Here is a 14,192-nt window from a genome sequence, read left to right as displayed (position 1 = left end):
TAATTTAGTATCAAATGTTTTCTTTAGAAAATGGACAAATATAAACCAGGTGTGTTTGCTAGTTCTCCCCACTCCTAAATGAATTGGTAATTGGAATTTTCAACTGGTTTTGCTTCAGTACATTGGACGTCATATGACCCATCACATTACCAGAATGGCTTATTGTAAAAAAAAAAGTAAACAAATTATTCTAATTTTAAAAATCTGCAGAAATTATTAACATGACATGGGATGAATAGAAAAATCTAAAAAATTATGTCTAACACAAAATTAAGTACTAACAATGTGCCAAATGTTGTATTTAGGAAGGTATTTATGTTACAATATTCCTATCTGACGATGTAGGATATTTAATTGTGCATGCTCTGTTCTCCTATTTAACATTTATTAGTTTGTCATAACCTAATGCGCAATTAAAGTCAATTTTAAAACTCTAATTATAAACTCTAATAATTTAGTAACACTGTTAACGTCGGAATAAAATGAAAATTCACGCTATCTTTTTTCTAAATGCATCGTAATGATATTTTTGTGAACGATTCATACTTGTTCATAACAAACATGCTGTTGTTTTTTTAGTCTGGTTGAAGTGACCAAACCCAAACCCCCACCCCACCTCCACCCGGAATGCAAATTTGTAGCCCCCCCCCCCCCCCCCCCCTTTTGTTGTGCAACCCTGCTTTTATTGTCTGTTCTGTAGTCTTTATAGCCTTTTGTCTCCTGCGGCCTCAGAGTCTCTCTGATCCTTCAGTGTTTCCCACAGAGTTTAATCAGTTCTGCTGTTGTTTCAGGTGTTCAGTCTCGGCCTTAGAAGCTTTATCCACAGGCAATATGATCGCGATACAACATTGTGTTTTCGTTCTGTTCGGCCCTGTGGGCGCTTGACCTTGTTCATGTTTTTCAGTATATGTGGATAAGCTTGAAATACAGCATTTTTTTTTTAAAGACAGCCTTGAGTATCTTCTCACGTAGCATATGCCAGTCTTCTTTCTTTGTCCAAGTGCTTGTGGATTTGTTTGATATTATATTTTGCAGCACTCATTTACTATACAAGGCGTATTCTCCTGTTGTTCCATGTATTATTTTCCTTGACCTCACTTTCCCTTTAGTTCGAGTGATGACTCTTGTTATCTCCAGAGCTCCTGTGTGAAACACTGCAAGGCTACTACTTATCACTTTGGTTCTTTACAGATGCAGATAACACTCAATAGATATCACTACAGGAGCATGAAGGAACTGCTTTCTGTAATGCCTATCTTTGGCTCTTGCTCTCTAGATGCTGCTACAGGTGGGACTGGGAGGACAGCGCTCTGCCCTGGGGCTGTTAGCCATCAGGAGGGTGTGGATTATGACCCGCTCCGCCCACACTGCACCGCAGACACTGGAGTACAAACCCATCAAAAAGGTCATGGTGGCCAACAGAGGTGTGTCAGCAGCGGCTGTGCTCTGAATGTGGTACTAGCATACTAGCTGCTAACTGTTAAACATTATGTGATACAGTTATTGAAACATTAATTTGACATTTAAAAAAAAAAGATAGTTTTATTTTATTTGTAGTATTGTATATATTTGTCAAATTACAGGAATATAACACTTAATAAATATATAAATAAACCATTCAAAAGTTTGGGGTCAGTACATTTTATTTTATTTTATAGAAATTATAAAAAATCCTGAAAAAATGTAGTTTTCCACAAAAATCTTGCGGCACAAAAAGCAGCACAACTGTTCTCAACATTGATAGTAATACTAAATGTTTATTGAGCACCAGATCAGCATATTAGAATGATTTGTGAAGGATCATGTGACACTGAAGACTAGAGTAATGATGCTGAAAATTCAGCTTTGCCATCACAGAAAATATAAAAGGTTATACATAAAAAATATTAAAATAAAAATAGTATTTTTATTATGTTACTCTTTTACTGTATTTGTATCAAATAAATGCAGCTTTGGTGAGCATTAGAGACTTCTTTCAAAAATCTCACACTTACAACTGTATTTTAAAAAAAGTAATAATTTTCTGATTATTGCAATCAGATCGAATTTTAAAGTTGATGCATCCATAAAATACGGTTTAAGATATTGTTTACTGCAGAAATAACAAAGGTTGTGTCCTATTCTGAACATAACAATTCTCAGTCTTTCTATCTTCTCTCCTTCCTCTGTAAAAGACATGGTATGAACGAATTGTACATTCATGCACTGTAATTCATGAAACGCTCTTTGCAGGAGAGATTGCCATCCGGGTGTTTCGGGCATGCACAGAGCTGGGGATCCGTACAGTGGCCGTCTACTCTGAGCAGGACACGGGTCAGATGCACAGACAAAAGGCAGATGAAGCGTACCTCATCGGCAAGGGGCTGCCACCTGTAGCGGCCTACCTGCATATACCAGACATCATCAAAGTGGCCAAGGTCAGACTTTTCTCACACTCGTGTGGGTTCAGTAAAGATACTCTGTGTGTATCCTCTGTACAGTAGTTCAGTTTTCTACTTGCCCTGCCATGTTTTTTCACTGGCTTCAAATGCCAAAATTTGTCAATTTAATAAAAAAATATAAAAAAGATTTTATAATGTGATATTTATAATTATAATTTGACACTTTTTTAAAATTATGTTTTGGAATGTAGACTTTTACGCTCATCAAGGCTGCATTTATTTGGTCAAAAATACAGTAAAATCAGGATATATTATTATAACAATTGAAAATAACAGTTGTGATGCTTAATATTTTTTGTGGAAATTTATAATATTTTTTTCAGGATTCTATGATGAATAGAAAGTTCAAAAGAACAGAATTAGAATTTTTTTCCTGTCACTGTCAATCAATTTAATGATTTTTTTGCTAAATAAAAGTATTAATTACTTTAAAAAGTATTGTTCCCAAACCTTTGAATGGTAGTGAATTTAACATTTTACTTTTAAAATATTTAAAATATATTATTTATTGTTCTTATGCATTTGGCACACACAAATACAGGTATTTTTTTCATCTAATAAGTTATCGTTACAAAGAAAAGATTCACTAATAGTTAGAAATTAAACAAATACTATAATTATTCAGGAAACTCCAAGACAATTGTTACTAATTGTTATTTTCAACCCATTCTTATTGATACCACCAAAACGCTCCAACGCCATTCTTACTGTTTGAACTAAACCTCATCTATGCCTGCAAGCAAGGTCATTTTAATTGGCTGAATCGACAACCAAATATCACAGAAAACCAAATGTCACAGAAAACCATATATTTGAGTTTGCAAGGCATAAAAATGTAAGATATAGCGCTGACACAATAGAGTAAGTGACATTTCCATCAACCGACTCTGTCTCAAAAACTGGTTTTTGGTTCAAAGCAGCAATGTATTCACAAGTTTTTAACACCTGTGAATTTTGTTGTGTTTGTGTGGTGAAATATTAGATTAGGATCGCGTGACCTGTAAAGTACAGGCTGCTGTGATTGGAAAGATAGAGCACAAACAGGCCTGCTAAGAGCAGTAATTGCACATAATTATGCCTTCTGACAAGAGTTCAGAGTCTGCTGCTAAGAAGACAGGGTAGTGTAGCTGTAAACAGGCAGCTCCTCTCCCACATCTCATTTTCTGATTAAATACCTCAGGCAACAATCAATAGACAAGCTAGTCAGTTATTGGTTTAATCAATAAATAAACAAATATACTGCTTATCAATTCAACACTTTACCTAATGTGTGTTGAAAAAATTGTCCTATGTTGTATTAGGTGCATGAAACATTCCTAACATCTTGTTATGACTTGTTTAAGAGACAGCTACATCAGTTAACCTTAAAAACAGGTCGATAAACAAAAGGTTTTAAGTCTGTTGGTGAAGTTGGGCTGTATTCTTGGAAGGAAGCCACTACTGCTATTTAGCTGATAATGGAAAGCGCTGTATCTACAATATTATGGCTCAAAGTAATGAAGTACAGGGTTACTGGCAACACTAAGGTCATGGGTTTACTCTAAGTCGCATTGGATAAAAGCTTCCGCTAAATGTGTAAATGCATTGGGGAGAAAGAAGTCTCTTTTAGACAACAGTTTTCTATTTTAATATATTTTAAAATTGAATTCATCCTTTTGATGGCGAAGCAGATTTTTCAGCAGCTAGTCTTCAGTGTCACATGATCCTTCAGAAATCATTCTAATATGATTTATTTGCTCAGGAAATATTTCTTATAATTATCAATGTTGAAAACAGTTGCGCTGCTTAATATTTTAGTGGAAACCCTGATACTTTTTTCACAATCATTTGACCAAAATAACATTTACTTAAAATACAAAAGATTTCTAACAATAGAAATGTCTTTACTGTCACTTTTGATCAATTTAATGCATCCTTGCTGAATAAAAGTAGTAATTTATTTAGAATGTTTTGTTTTTGTTTTACATGTATTGACTCCAAACTTTTGAATCGTAGCGTATATGAATCTCCTCTTTTTACAAGTGTTATCACTTGTCGTTCTGAATAATAAATGTGATAATACCGCAGTTATTTGAAAATGGGTTTTTGGGGATTAATACTTCACATTATGTGTCTGGCAGGAGAATGGCGTAGATGCCATCCACCCAGGCTATGGCTTCCTGTCAGAACGAGCAGATTTTGCCCAGGCTTGCATGGATGCTGGGGTACGTTTTATCGGCCCCACCCCAGATGTGGTGCGTAAGATGGGGGACAAAGTTGAGGCTCGAACCATTGCCATCAGTGCAGGTAAAGCGTTTATCATACATCCTGCTCTCTCTCATCACAATGTATCATCAGTTGTGTTGTTGAATAGAGTGCAAAAGTGCCCGTCCACTTTTTCAGTGCCTTGGTTCCTGAAGTATTTTCCCCCAGGGATTTTTAAAAGGTCTTTGTTAAAGAGCTTATAAACCATGAACCAAACCAACCAGCTACGAGGTGAATCACAACATTACAAACTTTGATTGGAACCAAAAACTATTTGAAAATTGGACAAAAAGACAAAGGTAAAAGAAGGCGCAGTAAGCGATTTTTTAAAAACACTGTTGAAAGTGAATCGAACCGAGGGGTGTGTTTGTTTGGGTTGATTTTAAATATCAACAGTGTTCAACAATGATTCTCAGAAATCGCTTACTGCACCTTAACAGCTTTAATGAGGAAAAGAACTGCAATCCCATGAAGCATTGCAAATGATGATCAAAATAAAAAATGTAAATAGAAATATGAAACTTAATTTTGCAATAGTTGCATTTACTGGTTTAAAATGTTAATGTTTTCTGTAAAATTGTTCTGTAAATATGTTTACATTTTTACTGTACAGATTTTATTATCTGTAAAAATGACAGGCTTTTTTACAGGGTAGATTTCAGTTACTTGGCCTGTGAGCTGTATGTTTTGACTCTATTTACAGCATTTTCAGTGTTTCATGAGAATGAGTGGGTACTAAAATGTTCTTTTGGGGCGATTTGCTCATTTCAGTTCTCTTATTATTATAATCTCTGGTTATTTCATGTAGAAAAATGATTTTAAATGCTTTTTAAGTTAAAATCTTAAATTACTTAACCTAAATTTGTCTACTAAACTAGTATTGTATCAATATTTTCATGGTACATAAAAGAATGGCATGGCATTGCTACAGTACATGTCCAAAAAAAAAAGCTTTTTCTGGTCATCCTACAGGTGTGCCGGTGGTACCTGGAACAGACGGTCCCATCTCATCTTTGCAGGAAGCTCAAGAGTTCTCCAACAGCTACGGCTTCCCGATTATCTTCAAGGCTGCGTACGGGGGCGGGGGCCGTGGGATGCGGGTGGTCAAAGAGTATGAGGTAGCGTGTCTGAGAGTAAAATAATTTGTAGTGGATTGGAACACATTTAATCTTTCCTTCGTTCCTTCAAAGAGCCAGTTGCGAGCTTTGACACTGGAGGGCTTTTAAATGAGCATTAAAGTGAGGCCCTTGTGTGCACTTTAGATTTGTTTGCTGTTCAGTTAGTGGTGCTGTATGAATTGGTGTGTTGGGTATTTGCACCGGGTGACTCTGTGGCTGTGTGTGTGTGACCAGGAACTAGAGGAGAACTATCAGCGAGCGTACTCTGAGGCCCTGACCGCCTTTGGCAATGGATCTCTGTTCGTGGAGAAGTTCATTGAGAAACCCAGACACATCGAGGTGCAGATCCTTGGTAAGCGAGTTCGATTGTGTTGGGCTAGTCTCTGGATAACAGCTGCAAATCAAGTATTCTAATATAAAACATTTTTAAAAAAGTTCAACCAATAATGAACATTCTGTCGTCATTTACTCACTTTCATGTCATTCCAAACCTGTATGACTTTATCTACTGTAGAATACAAAAGGATAAATGTTGCTCTTTTCCAAGCATTTAATGTGAAAAAGGTCTTAATCTTAAGAAAAAGGCACAAAAGTAGCATAATAGTGGCCCAGATGACTTGTTTGTTATATTCCAAGTCTTTTGAAGCGATATAGTAGCTTTGTGTGAGGACAGACTGAAATTTAAGTAATTTCACTGATAATATTTCCTTTCAGTGGTCTTTTAAACACTGACTGGATCAGTAGGTACGTTTACATTCACTAATTTTCATCAGTCTGATTGAATCAAATTCACCCATTTCAGCCGAATCGTAATTTCATTCAGATCGAGCTCAATCGAATTGATTGTTTACATGAAGGCTTTTCAGTCTGATTGAGCTATCAATCTGATTACAAACAGAGTGTTAGGTTGCATGTAAATGAAGGTAGTGAGTTTACCTGCTCCGTCCGAATTTTTGTAAGGTGCAAGGTGTGAAATGTCATGATTTCCAGTGATAATATTTCAAAATATTATTATATTGCTTCAGAAGAAATGATGTAGAACGCAAGTCATATATATAATTTTTATAATATATTATGGTGCTTTTTGAATCTTGAAAGCTTCAGTCCTCATTCATTGTAATTGCTTGCAAAAGAAGAACCAGGACTCTTTAAAATTTCTCCTTTTGTGTCCCAATGGAAAAAGTCAATGAAGGTGAGTAAATGATGACAGGATTTTTACTTTAAATCTGTTCCCAGACATCGTCATTGAAGAAGTGCTCAAAACCCCCAACAACAAATTAGATTTATTTAAATAGATTGTCTGGCATTTAATTAAAACATTTTTGGATATTTGCATGTAGCACACTGTTCTCAACAGTGAACAGAATGGTGCAGTGCTCTGTCGCCAGCTAATTTGCATAGTGTCTATGGATCTGTGTTTGTTATATTTTGGAGAAATGCTAGCAGATGAGTTTGTTTACACTGCCAGATGGGTTTAAGACTTCAGTGTAATGCTCAATGAGTTGATCGGTCCATTGTGTATAGGCGATAAATACGGCAACGTCATTCACCTGTACGAGAGGGACTGCTCAATCCAGAGGAGACACCAGAAGGTGGTGGAGATCGCACCCGCCTCACAGCTGGACCAACACCTCAGAGACAGACTGACTGCTGACTCCGTGAACCTCGCTCGACAGGTACAAGGCAACACATCTGACAGATGCCGGCATTGGCTTTTTTCCAAACTGTATGCAGATGCAGATGTTGACTCGAGGTTGCCAGATAGGCTGCAGGATCCAGCAGGAACGTAGGCTGATACAAGGAGCTTTAAACTAGAGCAGAGCTGGCAACCCGGATGCTGAAACACTACTGACTTCGTGATTGGTAGATAGGTGGAGGGTGGCGCTTCAGGCCAAAACACAACATGACAACATCAACATCAGTTGAGGGCTGCAACTTCACTTTTTAAATGACAATATCCTGGCTGGACTACTGTTGTCAGTGATATAAGTATTTGAAATGAACATGATTTCTTAATGTCTAGTGACATATCAGGGCCATTTTATGATTAATTGAAATACATTTCTTACATACAGCTCCTTTAACCCAAAACATCCACTTCAAATCTAACATGCAGGGTTTTTAATTTTTTTTTTTTTTTTTTTTTTTTACAGTTTTTGTCTTTGATAAAGAGATCCTTTGAGTTTAGTCAATATTTTGTCATGTCATATACATTAAGTCAATTTACTGACTAATTTAGTTGAAAAGAGCAAAATTAATATAAATTAATATTATAATTTTATAAAATATTATTTTATCTTAATTATACTATTAATATTATTACTTATTTACCAAATAATATTATTTAAATATGTTACACAAATAACATGAATACTGTACTTGTTGTGAACAACACATATTTAAGCTGTAATATTATGTTTATGTTGTGTATATCCGATGCGTCATATCGGATGTGTTAATTAACCTGCTCACAAAGCGCTTCAGTTTACGGGTGTTTCACTGTTCAGCTTCATCTTGCACGTGTCTTGCAGGTGATTCCCAGATATTGACTGTGATTGTATTGTTTCAAACAATCATATTCTTTTTTTCCTTAAAAAGCAAAACAAAAACATTGATAGTGTATTGTTAAAGGAATAGTTCACCCAAAAATGAAAATTCTGTCATCATTCGATCTGTCAACCTCAATTTGTTTCAAACCTTTATGAATTTCTTTCTTCTGCTGAACACTAAAGATATATTGAAGAATACGAGTAACCAAACAGTTGATGGACCCATTGACTTCCATTGGGGTCCATCAACCAAGTGTTATTTCTTTTGTCATATTTTCTTAAACAGTATGGTTCAGGTAAAATCGTTTACTTGTCGTCATAATGTTTTTTTTTCTTTTTTTCTCCCAAACGTCAGCCAGTGAGGATGAAGTATTTTAGAAAACAAAAATGTGAAAACAAAAACCTAAATTTAGGTCTATTGCAGTACATGAGAATACAGTACACTGAATTAGACAGCAGGTGGTGCTGCTGTGCCATTGGATTGAGAAACATAATCAAACTTTTCCATTCATCCATTTCACTGCATAAACATATGCCAAGACCAAAAAATGGTTTGTTATTGTTGCAGCAGACAAGCTGTTAGAGAACCAGTAGAATCTGCCTTAAAGTAACAAAGCTCCTAAAAATTTCTATAGCAATCCATTATTTTGATTGATAACTGGTTTCGACTGCAAAACTATTTGTGCTGTAACCTCTTAGTGTTTTCCAGATGATATGCAGATGGGTCTTGGCATCGATACGTTTTTTTTTTTTTTTTCATATGTTCATCTGGCTGACTCTCATCTCTGTATGCCAGTCTGAGCAAGCATATGGAGTTCCTGCACTGGCACTTGGCAAAGTTTGAACCTCTCAATTGTGATTTTTAATATTTTATCAGGAGGATATATGAGAAAGAGTGGTGGTTCTTTTTTTGCCAGAGATTTTTGCCACCAGGTTACAAAAAATGATGGGTCGATCTGAAGATGCACACACAACCCATGCCAATTATTCCTTTGATAAGCTTCTCCCCTCTTGGTTACTGTTTGCTAACTCCGACAAGCTTTATATAATGTCTCAAAGACAATGTGATTTCTCACGTAAACGTGATTTTCAGTAATATATACTCATAAAGGGGTATAAATGGATTGGATTTTAATCTTAAATAGGCTGGAATGAATAAGGTCTTTGCACAGCATTTGTATCTGCCATTTATTTTTTTATTTTTTTTAAAGAAATTGTTAAATTACATGGTAATGTGATTAAAAACAGAATTGAGGCAAATGCTTACAGCATTTTGATAGCAAAAAAAGCTACTTTTGAAAGAGATTACAGCTGATATAATTAGTGTTAAGTGCCCAGAACGGTTCTTCGACAGACTCACCAGCGCTGTGAACTCTGCTTTGACCTGAATCAATAAGTAAATGAATTAACGTTAACTTAGTAAGGTTAATTTACTTAAGAGCAAATGTGGCGGGTGTCCTTATTGCTTATTACTCGCTCATTTGGGAGTAAAGGCTGACATATGACAGCATGCACCTGTCAATATTTATTTTAGTTTTGGAAAATGGGAAAAACTACCATTTTTATCCTCTTGCGAATCCAGTAAAAACATTTTCATCAATTGCTAACATAATATTGATAATTAACGTTTTTATAAAACAAACTACTGACCCTTTTGCTATTTACACAGTATTTTGCTCCTAAATGGCACGTAAATGCAAGTTTGTCAGTCTGTTTTTAGCGTGACATTTATACAAGTTGAAAACACAAGCCAAACTGACAGTTAAGTCAAAATCTAAAGAGCGACTTCTTGACAGGCGGCTTCTGCTACGTTTTTGATCAAACGCCAGTGAAGACATGCCGTATATGTCAGATTTGCAGTAAGTCATTTTGGATAATTTCTGCCAGTTGTATAAATGGAAATGGAAACACCCTGTTGTCCTCACGTGTTCTTCGTCTCCAGTGCGTTCACATTTGACGCTTTGAAGAGTGACAGTGGAGGGTTGTACTTAAAAAGAGAAAGTTATTGACTGATTATTGACGTGTTCCTGTGCCGATGAACTGACCTCATGAATGAAAGAGTCATTCTAAACAGAAAGAACAGAGTTTTTATAAGAAAAGATTAATTCTTCTCGGACTGCGTGAAGATTGATTTGAATTCTCCGTATTAAAGGTAGGGTAGGCAATTTTCAGAGAGGTTAGCAATAGCAAGCTAGCTTTGAAAGCATAAGATCCCACCCTCCCTTCAGAGCGTCTCCAAAACCACACCTCCTCCAAAACACGTTAAAATACCTGCAGTGACCGGCAGGTAGGACATCGTATTATTGCATTCAGATCAAATGCAATGATTGGACAAATATTTTATGGTCCTAAGCCTTTCACAGATGATATATAAACATGTGCTGGTCAGAATTATTTGCCCCCTTGGTAAATATGATCAAAGATGGCTGTAAAAAAAGAAATCTGCATTGTTAATCCTTTTGATATTTTATTAAAAAAATGTGCAAAAATCTAACCTTTCATTGAAGTAAAAAAAATAGAATTTTCATTTTTGGCTGAACTATCCCTTTAACAGCCAAGGGAAGACTGAAAATCATGGAGAAAAGGGAGCAAATGTCGTGAGGCGGATTTGAACTTGCAACACCCATTTGAGCAGCATGGCTCAACGTGTTAGAGCATTAGCTCAGTCTCACAAGTGGTTTCAGAACCCCTGCTTCACACTGGAAATGTAATTAATTTCATAGTTGGTAGCAGTTTTTGCCGTTTCTATTGACTTGTTTGTGCGAGCGTGTGTAATCATGTCCACTCACAGATACACCATGTCCTATGTGCCTCATTGCACGCCTTCCTTAGCACAGTTTGTGTCAGTCTGATGAATCACAAACATGACATTTCTTGCGTAGTATTAATAATGCTATTACTATTCATGAAAGTTCTTGTACATGGTGGATTTTTCCTAGCAATGTTCAAAGACATTTACATTTCGCAAGCAATTTTAGATATAGAGTTCCTGAATAAACGTGCATGATTACGTTCGGAGAGGCTGTAATCAGCTGCCACATTGAAGAGATTCATTCGGTGTGTAGAGTTACTTCCACTTCTGAATTCAACAGACACGCGTACTGATAAAATACAGCGCCGATCACCCGTCTTTCACCCCTTCTGGACTATCTGCTGACAGTTGTTTAGCATTCTGCAGAATATGAATGCATTAGCATTTCTGTGCGTGTGTGTGCGCAAACGAGAGAGATGGAGTATTGTCTGTGTGAGTGTGAAGTGAGGAAACTTGGTGAATGAGGGGAGAGAGAGAGCTAAAATCTCTCCTCCATCTGTTCTATCATATGGACAAGGGAAATAGAGAAGATGGCCTGGCTTTCAGATTTCTCAGAGCAAGCATTAAAACCTCATTTGAGCTTTTGACATGTTCCCTTAGACGCTTGAAGCTCCCTTCAATCTCATTTTCTATTGCTGAGTACAGCTTTTCTCTTAAGAGCAGCGGGATGCATCCCTCTGTTCTCTCACCGTTGGCTCCGTCTTTAATGTCAAAGGAAAAAGAAAATTCTCCCTGGCTCTTTTAATTGTCTAATTCCGTTTTTGAAGCGTGGCAGAACGTTCACTCGACTCTGTAAGAATGAAATGGCATATCACCATCGTGTTTAATCGTTAGAAATGTATGTCACAGAAATGGAAATGTCATGTGTGATAATGTTTCCCCTTCTTTATGTTGGGGCAAACATGACTTGAACTGACATTTAGCAGACATTCAACACTGTTTCTAGCACTAGCTGTAAGAATATGAACTGGGTCATTCTTTGAGATGGTGATTTTTCTTGTTTGATAAGGTTTAATTCTCTTAAGTTTTTGGTATAATTTTAAACATTCAACGAGTCAAGTTGTATGCGTAAGTGTTAATGTACCATCTAAATTTTGTACATATTCCTTTAAGAAAGGTAACAGATTTGATAGTAACAGGGTTGACATTTTTGCTAGTTTATTATGCTCAAGGTCATGAAACTAAAAAGCATTTTTGATAATTTAGTGCTGATGTTTACAAATATTCTACTTGTTACAAGTTGACAGAGTTAAAGGGATGGTTCGGAGTAATTTCAACTTAGGGTCCTTTGCACCATGTCCTCAAGCCAAACACCCCCCCAGAAGCCTTTTTGCCCTTGGTCGAACATTATTAAAGTTAGAGCTTATTTAGAGATATCAGCCGAATGGCTTAGTGCAGGCGCTAATGGATCCTAGGCTGTATCTCGTAAATTACCCCACTAATAATGTCCAGAATGGTACCAAACTTCTACAGTAGTACAAATAGATTCTGTAATCATAAAACGAGGCATTGGAAAGTTTGTAAGTATATCAGGAGTTTTTTTAAATAACACTTGCCTGATGGCTAATGCTACTGCTAACCCGGACGTCGAGGTCACTTCCGTGATTTGGGAAAAGCCCATAAAAGTCCTTTGCAAAACTCACAAGTGTAAGGGAAAAGCTAGTGAATTTAACACTCCATAGAAATGTATTTTTCCGAAGTGTTGACAACTTAGTGTTAACTAATAATTGTTGTAAACTGGTACTACCAACAAAATATTAATGCATTCCTGGAACTGGGCGTCGTTACACTACATCCTTATGCATCGCTTTCTGCCAGGACTTTAACGGTAATTTAAGAGATACAACCTTGGACCCATTAGCCCCTGCACTAAGCCATACGGCTGATATCTCTAAATAAGCTCTAACTTAAATAATGTTCGACCATGGGAAAAAAGGCTTCTGGGGGGGTGTTTGGCTTGAGGTCATGGTGCAAAGGACTCTAGGTTGAAATTACTCCGAACCATCCCTTTAAGATTGTGACCTGTACTCCCAAAAATAATAAAACATGAGATAAAAGTGAGTGGACTTTATTTAGTGCCATTTACTTTCTGAAAGGACAATAATGCCATTATGACAGGTTATATATTTATTTAAACATTTGTTTTTCTTTTTGGAATAGTTTGTTACTTTTAAAAGGGGAGAAATATCAGGCAATGGCTGATTAAAAAAAGTCGGATTTGAACCTTGGTCGCATCAAAAGCTAACGCCACCGGCCTTTCTCTCTAAACCACTGCTCCTTTCAGCTGGATTTCTTTTGTAATTTTGCCTGGCTCAGTTAGATAATGGTGGGCGGAGTTAGTGTAAATGGCATCTGCCAACAAGGCGGCTGTTTGCACTTGGTGTATGCTGCTCAAATATTATGGTAACAGGGTGATGCATAAATTATTACTAATAATAATAAATAGAGGGATGTGTGTGTGTGTGTGTGTGTATATATATATATATATATATATATATATATATATATGTATATATATATATATATATATATCATATATTATCATAAAAATCATATATTGTGATTTCTGGATTTTTTTTTTTAGATTATGTCTCTCACAGTGGACATGCACCTACGATGACAATTTCAGACCCCTCCATGATTTCCAAGTGGGAGAACTTGCAAAATAGCAGGGTGTTCAAATACTTATTTTCCTCACTGTATATATGTATGTATGTATGTATGTATGGTTGTGTATAAATGTGTGTATACAATAGACATATATACAATATACTAAATTTAATAATGTATATACAGTGAGGAAAATAAGTATTTGAACACCCTGCTATTTTGCAAGTTCTCCCACTTGGAAATCATGGAGGGGTCTGAAACTGTCATCGTAGGTGCATGTCCACTGTGAGAGACATAATCTAAAAAAAAAAATCCAGAAATCACAATATATGATTTTTGTAACTATTTATTTGTATGATACAGCTGCAGATAAGTATTTGAACACCTGTCTATCAGCTAGAATTCTGACCCTCAAAGA

General features: G+C 36.2%; 1 protein-coding gene across 1 annotated transcript in view; it reads left to right on the top strand.

The window, feature by feature from the left end:
- Positions 1-14,192, top strand: part of pcxa (pyruvate carboxylase a) — a 121,744-nt gene that overhangs the window by 3,403 nt on the left and 104,149 nt on the right. Inside the window, exons 2-7 of the mRNA XM_084137667.1 lie at positions 1,277-1,424; positions 2,233-2,417; positions 4,562-4,727; positions 5,658-5,803; positions 6,038-6,155; positions 7,328-7,479. Of these exons, the coding sequence (XP_083993793.1) occupies positions 1,277-1,424; positions 2,233-2,417; positions 4,562-4,727; positions 5,658-5,803; positions 6,038-6,155; positions 7,328-7,479 (915 nt within the window). The remainder of the gene's footprint in view (positions 1-1,276; positions 1,425-2,232; positions 2,418-4,561; positions 4,728-5,657; positions 5,804-6,037; positions 6,156-7,327; positions 7,480-14,192) is intronic.

This window comes from Abramis brama, assembly GCF_963993115.1.
Source record: "Abramis brama genome assembly, chromosome: 15".
In the NCBI taxonomy this organism is placed as follows: domain Eukaryota; kingdom Metazoa; phylum Chordata; class Actinopteri; order Cypriniformes; family Leuciscidae; genus Abramis; species Abramis brama.
Note: the sequence above shows the minus strand (reverse complement) of the source record. Positions and strands in the feature narration are given on the sequence as shown.